We start from the raw sequence: 18,876 nt of genomic DNA on the forward strand, positions 1-18,876 counted from the left end.
TCTTTATTAGTATAGTATTTGCGACATGGTGTCTCAGTTCGTTCCGGTCTCGTTCAGTATCAGTTAGGCATCCTTAGCTCAGAAATTCACCCTCAAGAACAAGAAAGTGAGGAAGGAAGAAAGAAGGAAAAATGGCCGAGTCAACCATAGGAACTGAGAGGTAGCACAATAAAAGTTTTTCTCAATAATCTCGACATAATTTCGACATAGGAAAACAGGTCCAGCCATGGCCCGCAGTTTTGACACAGACCAGATAATTATGACTGGGCTCGGGAAATGTTGAACACCATTTCCGGTATTATTCTGATGAGCTAGTGCAATCCATCTTTCAGGACTTCCTCAGTAACGTCCGTACAAATCGATGCAGCGAAAGAAGAAAATAGAAAAATTACAAAAGCCAACACTATTAATACATGTATTGAATGAAAGAAGAGAGCTTTCAGGCACCTACCCCCGATGTTCTCTTAGATGAACGCTTGACGACGCCAGAGCTGCTATCGTCTTTCTTTTTCCGACTTGACCGGCTGCTGCTACCACCTTTGGATTTAGAACCAACGTCTTCTTCGCGCTTGCGTTTGCCCTTGGAGCCTCCAGTATCCATTAAGACACTGTCGTCATCGTGGGGATCTTCGTCTTTCCGCGCCTGGTTGGGTGCTGCTTTCTTGGACGTGCGCAAATTCGATGGTCGAGAGGCAGACTTCTCGGAAGCGTTCTCGTTGTCTTGTAAGAAAATATGAGGCTGGTTCCTTCGCAACCAATTGTAAACCGAGATTGGATTTCGCAATGCAGCCTCTCTCTCACGTTCAACAAAAGAAAGTTTCTCAGGGATGCGACTCAGTTGTACGAGTGCTGATGTATCACCTAGTTTGGCGTCGGTAGCCAGGTAATACTCATTTTCGTGTTCAGGCGTGAAGAACCCAAGCCTATGTTCAGAAACAATATTTCCGGGTTGGTTTTCTTCTGGTTGAGAAAGCGTATGGGGGATCCTTATCAACGAGGTATACTGCATGCGTGGTGCAAAAGCATCGCTCCGTTTCACAGAATTCTCCAAGTCACAGTAATTCTCAACCGTCATGCCATCAAGTGTCAGCTCCATTCTAGCATTTCTGAGCATTGCGCTAGCCGCAGAAGGATCATTGTGTGAGGGCGATAGCTCTCTTTGAGGAGTTGGGGGGAAGAGATCATCTCCGGGAGCACTCAGATCGTACCGTAGGTCCGGTGAGATATATAGACTGTCGTTAAACTCTAGGAGGGTTTCTAGTAGCTGGCTACACAGTATTATTATGTGAGTCATACATGAAGAAAGATAGACAGGGGAACACACTCATTCTGTTCCTGTATTCTCTTTGAGAGATCCTGGATGCGCAACTCCTCTCGGATAAGCGATTCGCTCTCTCTCATTCCAAGCTCAAATTTTACTTTAAGCTTCGCAAACTTCTTTCTGTGGGAGACAGATTAGCATACTGCACTGGATAAAGTCATGAACAGATGCGCCTACTTAAAAGACCGGTAAGACTGTTTGGTAGGGGCACCTGCGGGAGCATCGGGGAGGCTTTCAGCCAGGGACTGGGCATCATCTGCATCTTGTGACATGGTGTAGCAGAAGCAACGGTGTTGAGTTTGACAAGAAAAGGTCAAAACTGTCACAAACACGTGAGTATAATAACGTATCGGAGTTGAGTAAGTTCAACAATTCTAGTAATAACCTTGATCGCGCATTCAGCGGCTATGGGATCTGGTAGTGTTGCCAAGAGGTCCTTGTGGACCAAATGATCCGGGCGGAACGTTTCTGCCCGTCAAAAGAAAGGAAAAAAGAGAAGGAAAAAAGTTTCCTCTCAACAATGAGTTACTTATTCCCTAACAAAGTCCTTTTAGAACATTCATACCGATAGATCGTGCCACAATCTGACTCAGTGCTTGTTCAGCTGCTAATAATTAACGCACTTTTTCTTTTCTTTTCTTTTTCTTTCTGTTCTCTTTCCTTTGTCGCTTGGGTTTGCAAGCAAAATGTCGGCAGTTGATGAAGCAAACCACAAAAAGCGGAAGTTACCAGAGGTATCCGAGATCGAGATCGACGTCTCTGCTCCTGAACCCCCATCGAAAAAAGCGTTGCGTAAAGCAAAGAAGAAATCTGCCGAGGCTCCACCAGAGACTACTACTAGCGAACAGAAGACGGAAGTCGCTGCAGACCATGAAGAAAATTCCAAGAAACGCTCAGACTACGGCATTTGGATTGGAAACCTAGCGTTTTCTGTTGGTAAAGATGACCTACGCAAATTCTTTACAAGCAACTGTTCTTTCACGGAAACTACGATCACTAGAATACATTTACCGAAGCCATCGGAAAAGAATGGTAGAGCACAAAATAAAGGATTCGCATATGTTGATTTCTCCAACCAGAAGGCCACGACTGAGGCATTGGGGCTGAGTGAACAACTCCTATCTGGGCGCCGTGTGCTTATAAAGGATGCAAAGAATTTTGTCGGTAGACCAGAAAAGTCTCAACAGGAAAATCAGAAGGCTGGCGCTGCTGGGTCGGCCTCTGGTAACCCTCCCTCCAAGCGTATATTCGTCGGCAACCTTAGCTTTGACGCCACAAAAGAGATCATCGAGGAGCACTTTGGAAAATGTGGGACGGTTGCACATGTACAAGTAGCGACTTTTCAAGACTCCGGAAAATGCAAAGGCTATGCCTGGGTGACATTCGAAGACCTCACAGCCGCAGAAGCAGCGGTGAGAGGCTTTGTTATGGTTAACGAAGACGATGAAGATGAAGAATTACATGGGTCTGACTCCGAAAATAACAAGAAGCCGAAGAAGCCGAAGCAAAGAAGGGTATGGGTAAACCAGATTTTGGGTCGACGTATGCGGATGGAGTTTGCAGAAGACGCAACAACACGGTACAAGAAACGTTTTGGTAAGGACGGCGAAGGCAAGAAAAATCAAACTACAGATATTAGTGAGACAGGGCCCTTTGAGGACCAGGATGCAACCGGAAGACCACCTCAACGATCGCGATCCGCAAGGACTACGCAGGAAAAGACGGATTACTCAAGATACGACAAGGAAACCGTGCAAAAGCTTAGTGGTGCCATTGTTGAGTCTCAGGGAAAGAAGACTACGTTCGATTGAAATGGCCAAGATTTTTCTCTTCAAAGAGACAAGAGAATAGCTTGTGGCTATTACAAGTGAAGATATTAGTACCCAGGAGCTCCTCAATGGGAGAAAAACGAACTACAGGCCCGAGAGTTGTTCATGATTTTAGCTTCTTTCATCCCCAAGGGTCTGATATCGTTCGGGAAGCCTTGATTTTACATGGTAATGATCAACAGTTGGCTCCTGTCCGGGCGTTTGTTGACCCAGCTGGCGAATAGATCTCCAGATTATTGATACCCAAGGAGCAGCAATCCGTATCTAAGCCAAATAGCTGACATAATAAGTGTCTATAATAGCTATATAAGTTGATCTTCTTTCCAATCCTTCTACGAGTACCTTATTATTAAGTATACATAACCAGCCACAACAGCGTCGATAATGGCAGTGTGGGCATTTCAACAAACTCTTGTAGAGTCGACTCCCTTTGCGTTTCGCTTTTGTTGCTGGTCCAATGACTTATGTAACAGCCAGTGGTGTATAACAATATTAATATGGTATTCGTCAATAACGCGGTAGTCCTTCAAACTAACTGACATTGAATTTCTTTACTTTCAGCCAATGTCTCGTAGATCCCTCTTAGTTCTAGAATCGCTGATGTGGTTTGGGGCGCTAACCGGATTGGGAAGGTTTGACATCGTGGACCGGAGATGTCATGGCTCAAGGCTCATGCTCAAAAACCACCAAAGTTATTGCGCCCTTTAGACTATCCGCCCTTTTCCTACTCCTCGTGCCCTCGCTTCTGAGGTGCATACTTCTTTATTTTTCTCTTTCAATACTGTCCATCACACCTTTCTTGCTCTACCCCGTGAAGAAGCATCAAACTTGTTTCCATTCCGTTGTTGTCGTGCACAGTCTGGCCCACCTTTTCCTCCAACGCCGCCGGTCTCGCCGCAATCTATCCCAGGTAGCTGCGACCGTTCCTCGACCTGTTTCTAGCGTTTTAAAACCCAGATAACCCTCGGATACGACCATTTAATAGCACTAATTTTTTTTCTTTATTTCCCCCCGCTTGGATGGCTCCCCGTCGTCACAATATCGGTGCTAGCCGGCGAAAGAGAAGAGATGAGGAAGGAGAGGATGAAGGCTCTATAGATGGAGAATTGGAGGATGATTCTTTGAGTGATGGGTCTGGTATTAGCAACCCCGATGACGATGATGCCGATGGTGAAGGCAGCGATGACAGCGATGACGATGTGGTGTCTACGTCCCCGCAGGTCGGTGCCAACGGTCGTCGTCGAATTAATGGTCGTGTGCCCGAAACAAACCAAGAGTTGGCACGGCGCCATTCTGCCTCACCTAGGAAACATCCCCTGATGACCGCTGTGTCGGATACGGAGGCAATGATGAATGGACTGAAAATATTGGACGAATCGAGCGACGTGATGGAGGTACACTTCGACGACTTGAAGGGGGAACCCAACCATCAGACCGAAAGAGCACCGTCTGCCCCTCCGACAGAACCAAAACGAGACACATTTTTGGACAGAAAGCGTCGTGAACAAGAAAGACACATAAGGGAAAAGGATGAAAGCCCAGTGTTTGTGCCTACCCGAGGTAGCTTCTTTCTACATGACAAGCGTTCTACGGAAACAGTGACAAACGGCCACAAGCCGTTTAACAAATCGAAATCAAGGCCGTATGGCCTCATCGTGGATGGTAATGTTCGCAGGTATGATTCCTTCGACCGCACACTTATTCATCTTGGCGGCAACACATCAGCACTTAAATGGCAATGCATCTCTGACTGTTTCCAGGACTTCTGCCAAACCAGTTGCCAGCGAGGGACTGTGGACACATGATCTTCACGATACAGTCGTTGGAGATGAGCCATCTGGGTCAAAGCCCTCTACCACATCGGCGCTGACATCTATCATACCTCCGAAACCTGTTCCAACGGCCCCTAGATCGTCACCCCCCAACAGGTCTTTTTCAAGCACTACATTGATTGGAAATGTGCCTGTAGTAGTATCCCTACCGGGCATGGAGCATCCCGTCCCTTATCCTTCTGTTTCAAAGAAGCAGCACACACGTTTACCTCAACATCGTCCCCCTCTACGTCGAGACAAGCCCGTTCGAATCTCACTACCAGGCCAACCTCCTAGGTATATCCTACCTGCGACAGAGAGATCTTTCATTTTCATTCCACGAGCTTTACGACCCAACCAACAGACATTTCGAGGTCGTGGTCGTGGCGGATTCTACGGAGGACGGCGTCCTAGCCTTTATGCAAACTCTACCTACACATCGAGTATCACCGTAAGTCGAAGATCATCATTCGGAAAGGCGCCATCTCAAGAGGGATACAACTCGCCGGCGGGTTCAGTTCTCTCGAGACACACTATGGTCACAACAGAGAACGGCAAGCCAGTAGTCCGCCTTCCTCCACCTGGTAGGCCACCTGGCAGCGTTGGAACGGTCCCGCAGACAACTGCTGGACCAGCAGCTGCTCCGATTACTGTACCGCAACCTCCTCATCCCCAACCACCAAATCCCGTCTTTCGTGAGAGCCGTCCGGCTCCGATACCCATGCATCAGCCTCGTCCGCAGAAGGCAGTTTCCCTCGCCGATATTGAAACACCGGCGAGATTCCCGTTCAATCCTCCCCAACCACAACAGGAACAACCATTCCATCATCAGGTCCCAGTGTCTGCAAATGGTTCCGGTTATGGTCCTGATGCCTCTGGTCACCCCCCTCCTTCCGCTCACAGATCCTTAACGCCAACTCTCCACAAACAAGATCGTACGTTCCATGCCCCGTCTCATATGCCTGCATACCAACAGGCCTTCTGGCCTGCCTCCTATCCACCAGGTGCTATCTACTATCCTAGCTCGGGAACGGAGTTTCCACCATATAACTCCGCTGTGGGACCTGGGCCATCTGTACCGCCTTTACCACCTGGACAAGCCCCATATGTGATTCCCGCTTCCCATGGCTCGACAGAACAACCGTCACTGTCAGGCACCGTTGCACACGAAGCTGGTGGAACAGTATATTTCTACGACACCACACAAATGCCTCCTAATTCCTCATATGCAATGCCTGCTGCACCTGGGATCGGTGCAGTTATGGATATGGGCGCGCCTCCAGTTCCATTCTATTATTATCCGTACCCTCAGGGGGGTGTCTATTACCCTGCCCAGTAAAACACACAATGCCCATGCCATTGTGTGGAACTATTTTTCTTCTTCTTTTCTTTTTTTTTTCCTCCCTCATTTTAACACAAAATATCATTCTCGTCTTCGTTCGTATCATTCCGTGATCAATTTCGTTTGCAATTCTCTCCTTTTCCTTTTGCTTTATTTTCCTTCTTTTTCCTCCTTTGTTTTCACTATCCATACTTTGTTGCGATGCTAAATGTTTACCATTAAAATCTATGATGACCGTTCATATCCTTAGTAGCTTTGAACGATGTGCTTTTTGCTGGGGCTTTCTTTCGCTTTCTTCCTTTCGGATACGGTCTTGTCTGTTCTGCTCCTCCCATCCGCTGTCTTAATCGCGGTTAGATTAGGATTTCATGCATATTTTCAGCGTTTGTTTTTCATCATTGTCTGTTGTCAACGGATCTATGTCGGAAGATGTCTCACGTTTTATAAGGATACCATCATTTTCATCTGAAGGATGATACGACAATGGTTTTTTATTTTTATTTTTAGCTGGTGATTAGCGGTTTGTTCTGCAACGAGCCCGGGCAGATACTTCAGTCGCACCCTCCAGGGATTGATTTTGGAGTAATGTGTGCTATCAAGGCTTTCTGTAGTTTGACACAACTTCGCATGTCGATCCATGAGTATCTCTATCCAATGTAGGCCGGTGCTATTGACGTTTGTACTACCTGTAAGCATGGATGCAAAGGGAAGAAAGGAGTTGAGGAGGAGGCCAAAGGTCAGTGGTAGCAGGCAGTAGTAGAAGTAAAGCAATGAAGAAAAACTACGTCGTTTGAATGGGGCCCTTTGAAGGCCCCTATTCTATTGGCAGCAAGCCGATCAATGACCACTAAAGGTCTGTGTCAGGAAGATGTACATGTACATACCGTACCTCCACAGGGTTCTAAAGCTAGGCATGCAGTATGTCTGTAGGGTATGTGACGTAGTTCCAGGTTATTATATTACATACACACTCTGGAGCACTACTAGTAGGAACTTAGTGCCAAAGGTTAACTAACTTAGGTTCTCAGCAGCCACCAGCCAACCACCAACGGGGATGCCCCGGAAGCCTACTGGGCTTCACCGCCCCCCGCCGAATGCAGCAAAGCAGATGACCACCTACCCCCGTCAAGGCGTCGCCCTTTAATCCATCGATTCCTCTCCTCTTCTTCTCTTACTTTACCTACCTGACTTCACTTCCAACAATCTTATTTACATCATCGTCATCATCATCATCATCATCATCACTTTCTTCCGCCTCCATCCCACAGTCATTTCATTCAACCAACGCCATCCAGGTAGCTCGATACTTATCACTGATCTATCCTTTCTCATCACTAGCGTGCCCGCTTCCTTATCTCTAGGGGCATGTTTGGGATCTCAAGTGATTTCATCGTCTAGGGAAACTTGAAAACATCATGTCGACCTCTGCGTCCCAGGCTACTTCCGTCAACCCGAATACCTTAATCACGGTCAAGGTGCTTTACAATGACAATACTCGTCGCTTCAAAATCCCTCTAAAAGAGCTTGAAGCTCGTGTTCTCCCCCAAAAGGTGCGTCTCCACCCTAGCTCCGACCGGAGCTTACAGTCTTCCCTTGTATGGTGTAGATCTTCTTTACTTCTTGGAAATTTCCACTTTGAAAGGCTTCCGTCACCGAGGTTTAATTTCTCTGGAAATAAAAAGAAATAATTAAAAGATATTTCCCACACAGAGTTACTAAATCTTCTAGCCTCATTACTGATGTGATTCTCGTATGTAGCTCCGTCAGCTTCTTGGCATCCCGAGAGATGTTAACGTCACTCTCGAACGTTTATCTGACAGCGCCGGTTGTTATATCCACCTGGACAGCGAAAACAGTGCTGTCTACAAGCAACTCTACCGTGCTGCAAAGGCCAAACTGAAACTTCGAATCAGAGTTACGGAGGTTGACACTACTACCTCTCAATCACCATTACCCGCAGAAGATTCCTCTGAGCACCAGGATCAGGTGAGATACAGCTACCTTCAAACAGTATTAAGCTCTCCGCTCCCTGAAGGGTCGGCTAAAGCTGTTTCCGAATCGCCACATGATGCTGTGAAGCCCACCGAAACTGAGCCTGGGGCCATGCAATGGTCTAATACGGGTGTTGTAGCTCCTGAGCCACCACACCAAGACTTTAGCTTGGGCCAGGATAACCTCAACACCCCCGTGGTCTCACATAAGTCTCCCACAGGTGTCTTTTGCATTGATTGCAATCATTGTGGTTTATCTATTCCTAATGAGCACTATCACTGCAGTATCTGTGATGATGGTGATTATGACCTATGTCTCCATTGTGTAGACTCGGGTGTTACCTGTCCAAATGAGGACCACTGGTTAATTAGACGCATCGTTAAAGATGGCATTGTCACCAACAGCACCACAGAGACTGTTGCTCCTCGAAAGCTCCAGACTGATGGTCCCGAGGAGTCCCCCGAGAAGGTCGAACAGAAATCAAAGTTTGTCCCAGAATCCGTCTCTGAAGACACTCCAAAGACTTCACCAGTTGTTGTTGAAGTCCCTATCCACTCGGAAGCCCGGATTTGCAATGCTTGTCTCAAGGGTACGTTTCTCTCTCTATGTTTCTTATACCCCTCCCCTCTATGTGGCGGCTCCTAAGGCATATTATTCGTATACTAATTAGAGACAGAGTTTAACGAAACCAAAATGGTCACTTGCCTTCAGTGCAAGGACTATGATCTTTGTATCACATGCCTTCTGAAGGATGCCCATGGTCATCACCCAGCTCACAACTTTTCTCTTCTTCATGACGGGCCCTTCTGTCTGAAGAATTTGGTTTTGTCACGCTGTAAACCTGGACGCCGCTATCAACATGCCGCCATCTGTGATGGCTGCGAGAAGGTGGGTTATGTAATTGTGAATTCGTGACTGTAAACTAACACATCTTTAGAATGTCGTCGGTGTGCGCCATAAGTGCCTCACCTGTCCTGATTGGGATTATTGCTCTGAGTGTTTTTCAAATGCGCCAGAGACTCATCCTGGTCATCGATTCGCTCCAATTTATGAGGCCATATCTGAGCCATCTCAGGCTCATGAGGTCCACTATGGCATCTTCTGTGATGGGCCCCTTTGCAAGAACAAGGCAGTCCCTGGATATATAACTGGGGTCCGTTACAAATGCTCTGTGTGCTACGATCTCGATTTCTGCGCCAGTTGTGAGGCGCTTCCGACCAATACGCATAACCGAACTCACCCAATGGTCATGCTCAAGACTCCTGTTCGCAATGTTACTATCAGTACACTCCAAGAGGATAGATTCGGAGGATCTACAGTCGCCCTTGGCGATCATGCTCAAAGATCCCCATCGACCCAAGCCATCAATTCGGTGGAACCCGAACGCTGTATCCCCGATGTGCCCGTTAAAGAAGAGTCGGGGTTATCACAAGACAGTGAGACCGTGAAGCAGGAACGTCCACTTTCGAAGGAGCAGCCAATTAAAACTGAGAAGTCCACTAACAATGCGGCTTCCGGATACGACGCTCTATTCGTGCGTGACACTGTACCTGACAGCACCATTATGTCGCCTAACAAGGTGTTCCGTCAGACCTGGACTCTCTATAACCCCGGCCCGCTTGCGTGGCCTGCTGGAAGTGACGTGCGCTTTGTTGGTGGTGATTCAATGTTCAATGTCGATACCAACCACCCTTTGAGTCTGGACTCTATCTCTGCTGCTATGGAAAGCAACAAGTTGCCAGAGCCGCTAGAGCCCGGCCAGAGCGCCGACTTCACTGTAACACTCAAAGCTCCCAGTCGAGTAGGTACCGCCATCTCGTACTGGCGACTGAAGCTCCCAAATGGCATGCCCTTCGGTCATAGACTGTGGTGTGAAATCCAAGTACGGGAAAATGTACCTTCTATCAAAGGCCCATCTCCATCTGGCTTGGAGCCGGAGGGAGCACACGGCTCGGAACGCGCCGAAAGCCATATGATCTTCCCTAAACTGGAGAAGGAGTCCCCTGACGCAAGTACCCATGAAGGGGGTATTGTAGCACCAGTGGCTCCCTCCGTGTCCAACCCGTCTGAGCAAGATGTCCTGGAAGATGTGGAGAGTCTGTCGTTGGGTGATCATGAAACGGAGAATGGGTTCTTAACTGATGAAGAGTATGACATTTTGGATGCCAGTGACCAGGAATTTATGGATGTCAAGTCGCGTGAGTGATTCTGTTAGGCCTTGCTATCGGTGGCTACCATGAAGGTCAGGCACTGATCTCGACGGATCTTGTCCTATGAAAAGGAGGAGTGGGTCAGGTAAGGATGAAAGCAATTTGCAGTGTGATTGGCAAAAAGAAAATCTGAAAGCCAGTTTGGGATTATCATTTTTTTTTCCTTTATTCATCCATTGTCTAATTTGATTTTGCGTGTGGCTATTCAAGGGATAATAATACTACATCTCCTCCTCTAAGAAGCTGTTCTGGAACTGCCTAACATGGAGGTCGGAATGACAAACAAACAACAAAACAGACAAAATGAATTAAGTTTTCTCGGGTAGACCATTCTCTCTCTCTCTCTCTCTCTCTCTCCTCCCCAACCGTGACGATCTTTTTACTTTTTTCCTTCCTTTCTCCACAGTGTTCCTCAACTGTGTTCCACATTCCGAGGTTCTTTTCGGCCCAAAGTCGCAACAACCTGTTGATTTGTCGGTCGCCTCAGTTACGCTCCACTCCCGTCTTTGGATGTCCTCCAGAGTATGGACAGTAGGAGTTATGCACACCGTATGGAGTACATTGTTGTTGATCCCTTGGAGGGGCCGGCACTCCCCCATAAAATTGCTCACCATCCCTCCGAGACTAAATGGACGTGTTCATCGAAGAATCGCACCTGCCGAGTAGGATCTTCCGCTCTTTCCAACCACAATATAAATCTGGATGATCTGATAGTATCGGTGAAAGCTACGACTATCGCCGCCTTTCTGTTCCTCGTCTACTGGCATACCATCCTTGGTACTGTTGAGAGAAACCCCAAGCGGTACCGCTCATAGACGATAAAGGAAAGTGTATCACCGCCATGGGGAGTTTACTCAATCTTGCTATCCTTACCATCTTGGTGGCGACGTTCTACGGCCCTGTATACCGGCAGCTGACTGTGTTGGGAGTGCTCCGGAAAGCCACAGACGAGGTAAGATTGGCAGAGCAACAGGCCTTCCACAGAATTGAAGACACGATGCAATGTGAAGATCTACATTATTACATGCCTTCCCATAAGATCTTCACTGCCTGTGAAGACTCTGTGCTGCCCCGATTCAAGTGGTTTCCTCCCTTAGGGAACTTCGAAGGGCCGGTGGATTCGACTGGGTCCATCCATGTCATTGATCCCAGGGTGAGCTTGTCCATATCTTTCGCTCTCAAGGTGTGGAACTGAATCGAGTGTATCCTGTCTAGACCATGAAATCGACACGTCTAGCCTTTGAAAACTTCGCTGGCCCCTTAATCACGCATGGGATAGAAGTCCTGGAAGACCCGGACAGTCCCGATGCCGTCTATATCTTTGCTGTGAACCATTTGCCAAACATGGCGTATTACCATGCTGGTCTACATTCCCAGGAAATTCCGAAGGCGCGCTCGCAGGTTGAGCTCTTTCATCATGTTCTTGAAACTAACACGGTCCGGCATGTGCGCTCCATCAGGCATTCACTGATCGCTACCCCAAATGACATTATTGCTGAGAGTCCTCTCTCCTTTTATGTTACTAATGACCACTTCTACCGTGAGGGCTTCAAGCGTCAAATCGAAGATCTTTTTCCTGCAGCCAAGTGGTCTAACATCGTGCATATTCAACTGGACAGCCTTGAATCAGAGCAGGCAGAAACCGGCGTTGATGCTAAAGTGGCGTTGACTGGATTACAAAACAACAACGGTCTTGGACATGGCCAATCGGAGGGGGAACTACTCATCTCTAATGCCATCGGCGGGATAATGTATCGTGGCCGGACGAATCCTGAAACCCACAATATCTCTATCGTGGACGAGGTTCATTTCGATAGTTCTATCGACAACCCGAGCTATTATGCGGACCCATACCGGACTTCCTCTGATGACGCCAGTGGCTACGTGCTCGCAGGGCTACTACGAACCATCGACGTAGCTAAGAATCATGCCGATCCAAATGGTAAGGACGGTGCTATGGTGTGGTATACACGTCCCAAGGCCACAAAGGAAGAAGGGGGTGCTGTAGAATGGGAGACTCGCTTGATATTTGAAGATGACGGAACGAACATTAGGTCGAGTAGCACAGCATTGTTAGTCCCCATTGAGCCGAAGCCCCAAGAGAAGAAGAAAGCGTGGCTGTTCGTAACCGGCTTTGTCTCAGAAAGTGTTATTGCTGTTGAAGTCTTGCTATAATGCTCCAAGGGCGAGTGCCCTGTGGTGATGGGATATGGGGAATGTCCACTAAATTAAACCATATGGATTTCAGAGCCGAGGCGACACGAAAGCAGATTGATTGATGGAACATGACTTAAAGTATAAATGGCTAGCCAATAAGATACCTCGAGGTGTAACATCATTGCTCGAAATCGATTCAATTCATTTGCTTCAAAGCTTTCACAACATCCTCCGTCTTCATTACGTCGGCGAACTCGCCTTCTAAGCTCGCCACTGAAACGGCATGGACAGTCTCAGCATCGAAGCCCCCCTTTGCCCAAGTTGCCGTAGCATCAGCAACAAGTACGATGCGCCCCCGATCCACGCGGGCCTGGTTAGGCATGCCATCTTCTGGGTCAAGTGCCGAGGGCCCGTCGGGGTACCGGTCCACGACCCCTAAGTTCGCTGCCATGCGTACCGTGGTCGATACACAATGGTCTGTTGTGAGGCCGGCAAAAAGAACCTGTCGAATCCCTCGGGTACGAAGATGCACTTCCAGGTCGGTCCCTATGAAGCTTGAATTGACACACTTCCACATAATCACTTCAGATCCGTCAGCCGCCGGCTGGGCAACATCAAGTGGCTGGATACCGTTTCCGGGGTCATTGCGGTGGAGAGGGGAATTTGGGGTAGTCGACGAATGGAAGATATGAATGATTTCCTTGGCGTTTCCCCCTCCAGTTTGGTTCTTGATGGCGGCTCGAAAGGCCTGGATGAGAGATTGGATGTTGTCCTCGTAGGACGGATTGGAGCGGGAGGTCCCCCAGTAAGTTGGGTGAGTGAAGGCTGCTTGGTTGTCGATGAGCACCAGCGCTGTGGGGAGACTCCAGTCAAGAGACATGGTTTATTTGTGTGTGTGTGTGTGTGTGTGTGTATATACAACTTGTAGTATCCGTGATGGTTGGAAAGGTGAGATAAATCAATCCCAATTATAGAGAATAGACCATGGAGAGTGAGTCATTGCTGTCACCTTGACCATGACTAATATCACGATGACATCGAATGCCAAAGAAGATCAGTTCGTTCCCTTCCAAGCATGTTGCGTCGAAAGTCGATGACAACATAGCAAGGAAAGTAATGTAGCATGCCTGCCTGCCTCGGCGCCTGAAGAGCCTGGTCTCCTATCTTGAATGCCCTAGGCATCCAACACTCCGGTCCTCTTGGTATCACATCAGCCTTCGAGCAATCAATTCCTTCTCCCCTTCAACCCCCTCCCCCCTCCATACTTTGGGAGAATGTCATCCTCTCTCGGTGCCCAGAAGGCCCTTGTCACCCGGTCTTATCCGTTGTTCTCTACCCCCTTTTCAGCTCTTCCTCAGCATCACCTTCGGCGGCGCGATATCTACCTTACCTCCCGTGGCCACGCTTCATCTTCCAAAACTCATACTCGTCCATCTTCCTCCGCCCAGCCAGCCACGTCCAGAGTCCCTTCTACATCTTCAACTGCAACCACATCTCTAGCCAACGATGTCAACCCGCCACCGAGCACTCGCCCGGCCGATCTCGACCTTCCAGACCCGGTTTCACGCTCCGCCGCAACGGCCGATAAGTTAAAACGTTATATCGCAATGGGTCGCGCATATCTTTCTTTCTACAAAACCGGCCTCAAAAACGTCTACCATAACTATCGCGCCTCCTTGCCTATCCGTCGCTCGCTCGGTCTCCCCGCTTACCTCCCTACCTCTCCTCCGCCTGCTCCGCCGTCGTCCAATTCTCAGAGTAAGAAGAGCACTGCATTGCGCAAAGCAATCGAGTCTGTTCAACTCAGCCGCTCAAGCTTCCAATTGGTTCGTCGCGCTGCCTATGATGTCCGGCGCATGATCCCTTTCACTCTCATTCTCATCGTGTGCGGGGAGATGACACCCTTGGCTGTCCTAGCCTTCGGGAACGCCGTCACGCCGTTCACCTGCCGTGTCCCTCGGCAACTGGAGAAGGACCGCGTGCAGCGGGTGGCCCGGAAACGCGCCGCCTTGGTCGCGCAGCAGGCAGCCACGAGTGGATCCGTTACGCCGCCTGTCGCGGGATCGGATGTAGAGCTGGATATTCTGGTCAAGATGTATACAAATCTGGAATGGATCGAGAGTGCGAGTGCCGAGGAAATCCTGCGCGCATGTGCGGTGCTGAATCTAGCGAAGACACATACTCGACCTTCCGGGTTGATGTCGCTGTATCGGGCGAGGCTGCGGCGGTATGCAGAGTACTTGTCTTTGGATGATCAGTTGATTAGACGCTGTGGGGGTGTTCGAGCGATGGAGGGTGTAGAGGTCAGGATTGCAGTGGAGGAGCGCGGTGGTGTTGGTGTGACGGAGGGTAAAGAAGGCTGGGATGCGGAGAGGGAGGAGAGACGCTGGCTAGAGAAATGGCTAGAGAGGAGGTAGGTTGGTTTATTCCATGTATTATACTGTGGGTTCAATCTGTCTCTGTAAACTAGCGGGTCTGTGTTATACATATAGATACAGATATTTAGACGTAACCTGTCTCGTTTACCCTCAACGATGGGCTACTTATCATACTATAATCTAGACTCTCGAGATGCATTGAACGATCACCATAGCAAGCGAAAGTGCTGTTGAAAGAAGGGAGGAAGGGATTTTACTGTAAAACATGCCATTGATTCATGTTCGCCCAGACAGTCCGCTATACGCCGCAGTTCCCCCTACATAACGCTTATATATCGCCACAGATATCGTATACCCTCATGCAAAGGATCGAAAAATGGTATCGTACGCTAATATCAGGATATTAGAACAAAACGTAATAATAATAATAGTAGGAGTAGTAGTAGTCGTGGCTTTTTGGTTTTTTCTTTTCTTTTCTTTTCTTTCCTTTTCTTTTTCATTCAGTACGCATTGGGCCTTCCTGCCACCTGTGCTGCGTTACGGACTTGCTTAGCCCAGCGCAATCCGCAACTGTTGCAAAGGTCACGCTCCCCACTAGGCCCACGGCGCCACTCGGGTGTTTTTTTGGTCTGACACATGGCACAACTTTTCTCTACCGATGCGGCGCTCTGCTTGCGCTTTCGCTTCTTTCTGCGCGTAAGCAATTTCTGCAGCTCATCGGACAGCGTTCGGTTCTGTTTTTCCAATTCCCGAAGCTCAACCTGCCAGCTTGAACCCCTTGTTGGCACCAGCTCTGTGAAAAATGGAAGCTCTTGAACCTGGGGGTTGGCTGGTTTACTGGAAGCCAATAGGTTTTGTCCTGCTATGCCAGAAACACCTGAAGCTGATTGCCGATGAATATTCAAATCACGCAAGTTTCTGTTCGGCGGGGGCGCTGAATTCGACTCATCATTGCCTCCCTGCGGGGGTTTTGGGAAACTAATCTGGGCCACAAGGAACGAGGGTCTAATGCCTTCCTTGGTATCTCCTGGGTATAGAGTGGTCTGCGCGGGCAGCATATGGCCCTTCTTGTGACGGATTTTATGGCTGAAAGTGGCCCGTTGGCCCGTACGAGCCACTCTCAGAGCCTTCTGTACCTCCACCCGCGAATCCATCAGATCTTGCAAACTTTTGCCAATCAGCTCATCAGGCATACGACCCAGCACCGGGCGCGCCTTAGAGGTCATGAACAGAACAATCCCGGACTTTGACAACTTGACCCACACATCAGTTTCAGCCAAGCTACCTTGTCCTATGCTCGTAATATGGTCAAGACAGTACACGAGACGAGGCCGTCCGACAAGGACCATGAACTGTCGCCCCCGTTCTCCCATGCGCCACGAACCATGACTCTCAAACCAAATATATCCGCTGCGTTTCCTCCGTATTCTAAACACGACACTAACCGGCTCAGTGGTGGTGCAGGCCCGTAGGTCGCGGATGACTGGACCAATATCACTAGGATGGCAGACCGTCGACAGTGTCTTGCCCACAAGTTCAATCGGCTCGTACTCCAGTACTTTTCGGCAAGACGGGGACAGGTAGAGAAATTCGCCTTCGAGCGATAAAGCATGTATTATGTCATCTGTGTTCTCAACTAGTATGCGATCCAGGTAGCTTCTATAGGTCAACGTTGAATTATCGAGACTCTTTAGGATGGTTGACACCTGGTCGGTCCTGAACCAAGTGACTAGATCAGGGTGCGATCGATATATGTCAGGAGGCGGTACGACATAATTTGGCAGCCGGTTCCGTTGGTAGTTGATCGTATAAGTACCATCTGTATAACTTGGTCAGTTTGATATGTTGGACACCATCAGGTTTGGATCCTACTCGGATTTCTCCTCGTGACGGCGTCGGGCGTCTCAACAAGATCAACCTGGAACCCCACGTAGAAGCGATATTCCTGGGAGTTCCAGCGAATGGGAATCATTGATATCAGGTTCATAAATGGCTGTCCACCCTTCCGGTAGTTGATGAGGCTGGCCTGAATCTCCGTTCGGTCCTCGATTGTGGACCGCAAACGCGAGGTGGTTTGGTCATCGACAAATGTTCGTTTCATGCCTTTTTGGACAACGCCCTCTGGCCCTTGAAGAAACCGGCAGTTTTGGCCCACGATTTCCTGTTCTGTATAGCCGGTAAGTCGTTCAAATGCTTCAGAGACATAGATGATCGGGTGATCATTTTTAGTTATATCGCAGAGTACAAACGCGCACGACAAATCAACCGCGCCGATATTGATTTTAGGATTCGGTCTCGACACTACTTCGGCCTACAAAGAAGACCAAGGGGTGAGAGTCAGACGCTCCAACATTCTATGACGCTTGGCTTCAGGATTCAAGTGGTAAAACCTACCAAGACGCCCATTATATCGAAGCCGCTACTTGAATAGATGCTGGCATATTGTGAAGTCTCATCAGCTGCCGACTTGGGATGAGGTGGTAAAGGAACTTTCAGACGTTATCCCGCATTAGTGATATTTCAACGTATGCAGACATAAGGAACCCATTTGCGTAGGAGTAAACCTACCCTTCGGTGGGGGTGGCCTTTTAGGTTGAATGAAGCGATGAGAGGACGCGGGACCCGACGACTGAAACCCTCGATTTCGCCTACGTTGCGATGTCTGCCCTGCGGGCTGGGGGAAATTAGTAGAGGGTTGTTCTTTAAGCGTTCCGGTTGGCTGTGCAGGAGTGGTCAGTTCTGCATGGCTGGGTGGTGCCTGATATGTATTCAAAACGGGTCCGTGTGTCTGCATAGTAGAATAAGCCACCGAGGGATTCAGATTCATGGGCTGCGATGGTAGGCAAGTGTTGTGGAAAGTTAGGGACTGCTGTCCCTGGAAGTTTTCTAGCGGCATGGTTGGGAACGGGGCTTGGAAGGCATTGTAAGCAAACGGGTCACCTGTATTTATAGCCGTGGCTGCTGAACCCCCAAGTGCAGAAAGTGGATCGTATAGGAACATAGCATTAGATGTTCGGTGCCCGATGTTCTCAGTAGGCATGGGATGCTCCGGTAGATTCAGGGACAGCCCAGCCGTGTGCGACGGGAAGACGAACGAGGCACTATCAGCAACTAGATCTGGTATCTGTGGTTGATAGGCAAAACTAGCTGCGTGCATCTGGTCCGGTGCTGTGAAGGGCATCATCGCCTGAGCATAGTGATCACTAGATGATGGAGGATAATCGACTCGATGGTCGGACGCAGGTACTGTATACTGCGCATCATAGTAGCCGTCACTAAACCCTTCCATGCTGTGGCTAATATCCTTGAAGACAGTGCTCGATCGATTCGATTCGACAGTTTAAGCCAATGAGCGCAGCGCATCGACACAGGCTGGTCGATGCGATAAGAGATGAAGACCAGCGCACGCACTCAGACGTCCATATAGAGCCCAGATAATTAAGAATCCCGATGAGCAAGCACCAGTGTCAGAGTTTAGAGAAGAGGGAGAGGCAGAAGATTGAAAGATGGAATGAGTCCGAACGGATTTCGCAGGTTTAATATGAGACAATTTAATGATGATATATTACACTAACAGGGGGTGGCGGCAAAAGCAACGAGAGACCTAAAGGATTGATTTGGCATCAGGTAATGACCTATGTCAGAAGCTAAAGGCCCAGTAATGGCAATAGGAAGTGAAATTAATCATATACGACGACTGTTGACAGGGACGGTTTTGCCTACGTCCATGTCGACATGCAAGTGCGGGCCGTAGCAAGCGGGATCTTACCAATAGGAGGGGCTTGTTGGAGCCAGCAACAAAAGTGATGTGTCAAAACTAATAAAATTCCAAAATA

The 18,876-nt window shown here is 48.7% G+C and overlaps 7 protein-coding genes across 7 annotated transcripts; 4 read left to right on the forward strand and 3 right to left on the reverse strand.

Annotated features, from left to right (window-relative positions):
- Positions 1-439: 439 nt before the first annotated feature.
- ANOM_009405 (uncharacterized protein) lies at positions 440-1,593 on the reverse strand (the record flags this gene model as incomplete). The annotated part of the gene is made up of 3 exons (XM_015554661.1): positions 440-1,268; positions 1,325-1,441; positions 1,499-1,593. The coding sequence occupies 3 exons, from the start codon at positions 1,591-1,593 to the stop codon at positions 440-442; spliced, it is 1,041 nt and encodes a 346-aa protein (XP_015403531.1).
- Positions 1,594-2,007: 414 nt separating this feature from the next.
- On the forward strand, positions 2,008-3,132 carry ANOM_009406 (putative RNA binding protein Rnp24; the record flags this gene model as incomplete). The annotated part of the gene is made up of 1 exon (XM_015554662.1): positions 2,008-3,132. The coding sequence occupies one exon, from the start codon at positions 2,008-2,010 to the stop codon at positions 3,130-3,132; it is 1,125 nt and encodes a 374-aa protein (XP_015403532.1).
- A 1,037-nt stretch (positions 3,133-4,169) lies between these two features.
- On the forward strand, positions 4,170-6,300 carry ANOM_009407 (uncharacterized protein; the record flags this gene model as incomplete). The annotated part of the gene is made up of 2 exons (XM_015554663.1): positions 4,170-4,825; positions 4,911-6,300. The coding sequence occupies 2 exons, from the start codon at positions 4,170-4,172 to the stop codon at positions 6,298-6,300; spliced, it is 2,046 nt and encodes a 681-aa protein (XP_015403533.1).
- Positions 6,301-7,703: 1,403 nt separating this feature from the next.
- Positions 7,704-12,680, forward strand: ANOM_009408 (ZZ type zinc finger domain protein; the record flags this gene model as incomplete). The annotated part of the gene is made up of 6 exons (XM_015554664.1): positions 7,704-7,853; positions 8,062-8,884; positions 8,972-9,183; positions 9,233-10,493; positions 11,321-11,658; positions 11,721-12,680. The coding sequence occupies exons 1-6, from the start codon at positions 7,719-7,721 to the stop codon at positions 12,678-12,680; spliced, it is 3,729 nt and encodes a 1,242-aa protein (XP_015403528.1). The 5' UTR covers positions 7,704-7,718.
- Positions 12,681-12,858: 178 nt separating this feature from the next.
- On the reverse strand, positions 12,859-13,542 carry ANOM_009409 (putative isochorismatase family hydrolase; the record flags this gene model as incomplete). The annotated part of the gene is made up of 1 exon (XM_015554665.1): positions 12,859-13,542. The coding sequence occupies one exon, from the start codon at positions 13,540-13,542 to the stop codon at positions 12,859-12,861; it is 684 nt and encodes a 227-aa protein (XP_015403529.1).
- A 394-nt stretch (positions 13,543-13,936) lies between these two features.
- Positions 13,937-15,079, forward strand: ANOM_009410 (uncharacterized protein; the record flags this gene model as incomplete). The annotated part of the gene is made up of 1 exon (XM_015554666.1): positions 13,937-15,079. One exon carries the CDS (start codon positions 13,937-13,939, stop codon positions 15,077-15,079), a length of 1,143 nt encoding a protein of 380 aa, XP_015403539.1.
- A 461-nt stretch (positions 15,080-15,540) lies between these two features.
- Positions 15,541-18,329, reverse strand: lreA (GATA transcription factor LreA; the record flags this gene model as incomplete). Its single annotated transcript, XM_015554667.1, has 4 exons — positions 15,541-16,859; positions 16,913-17,351; positions 17,435-17,529; positions 17,609-18,329. The coding sequence occupies 4 exons, from the start codon at positions 18,327-18,329 to the stop codon at positions 15,541-15,543; spliced, it is 2,574 nt and encodes an 857-aa protein (XP_015403538.1).
- Positions 18,330-18,876: the final 547 nt, after the last annotated feature.

The sequence above is a fragment of the Aspergillus nomiae genome (genome assembly GCF_001204775.2).
Source record: "Aspergillus nomiae NRRL 13137 chromosome Unknown contig00330, whole genome shotgun sequence".
NCBI lineage: Eukaryota > Fungi > Ascomycota > Eurotiomycetes > Eurotiales > Aspergillaceae > Aspergillus > Aspergillus nomiae.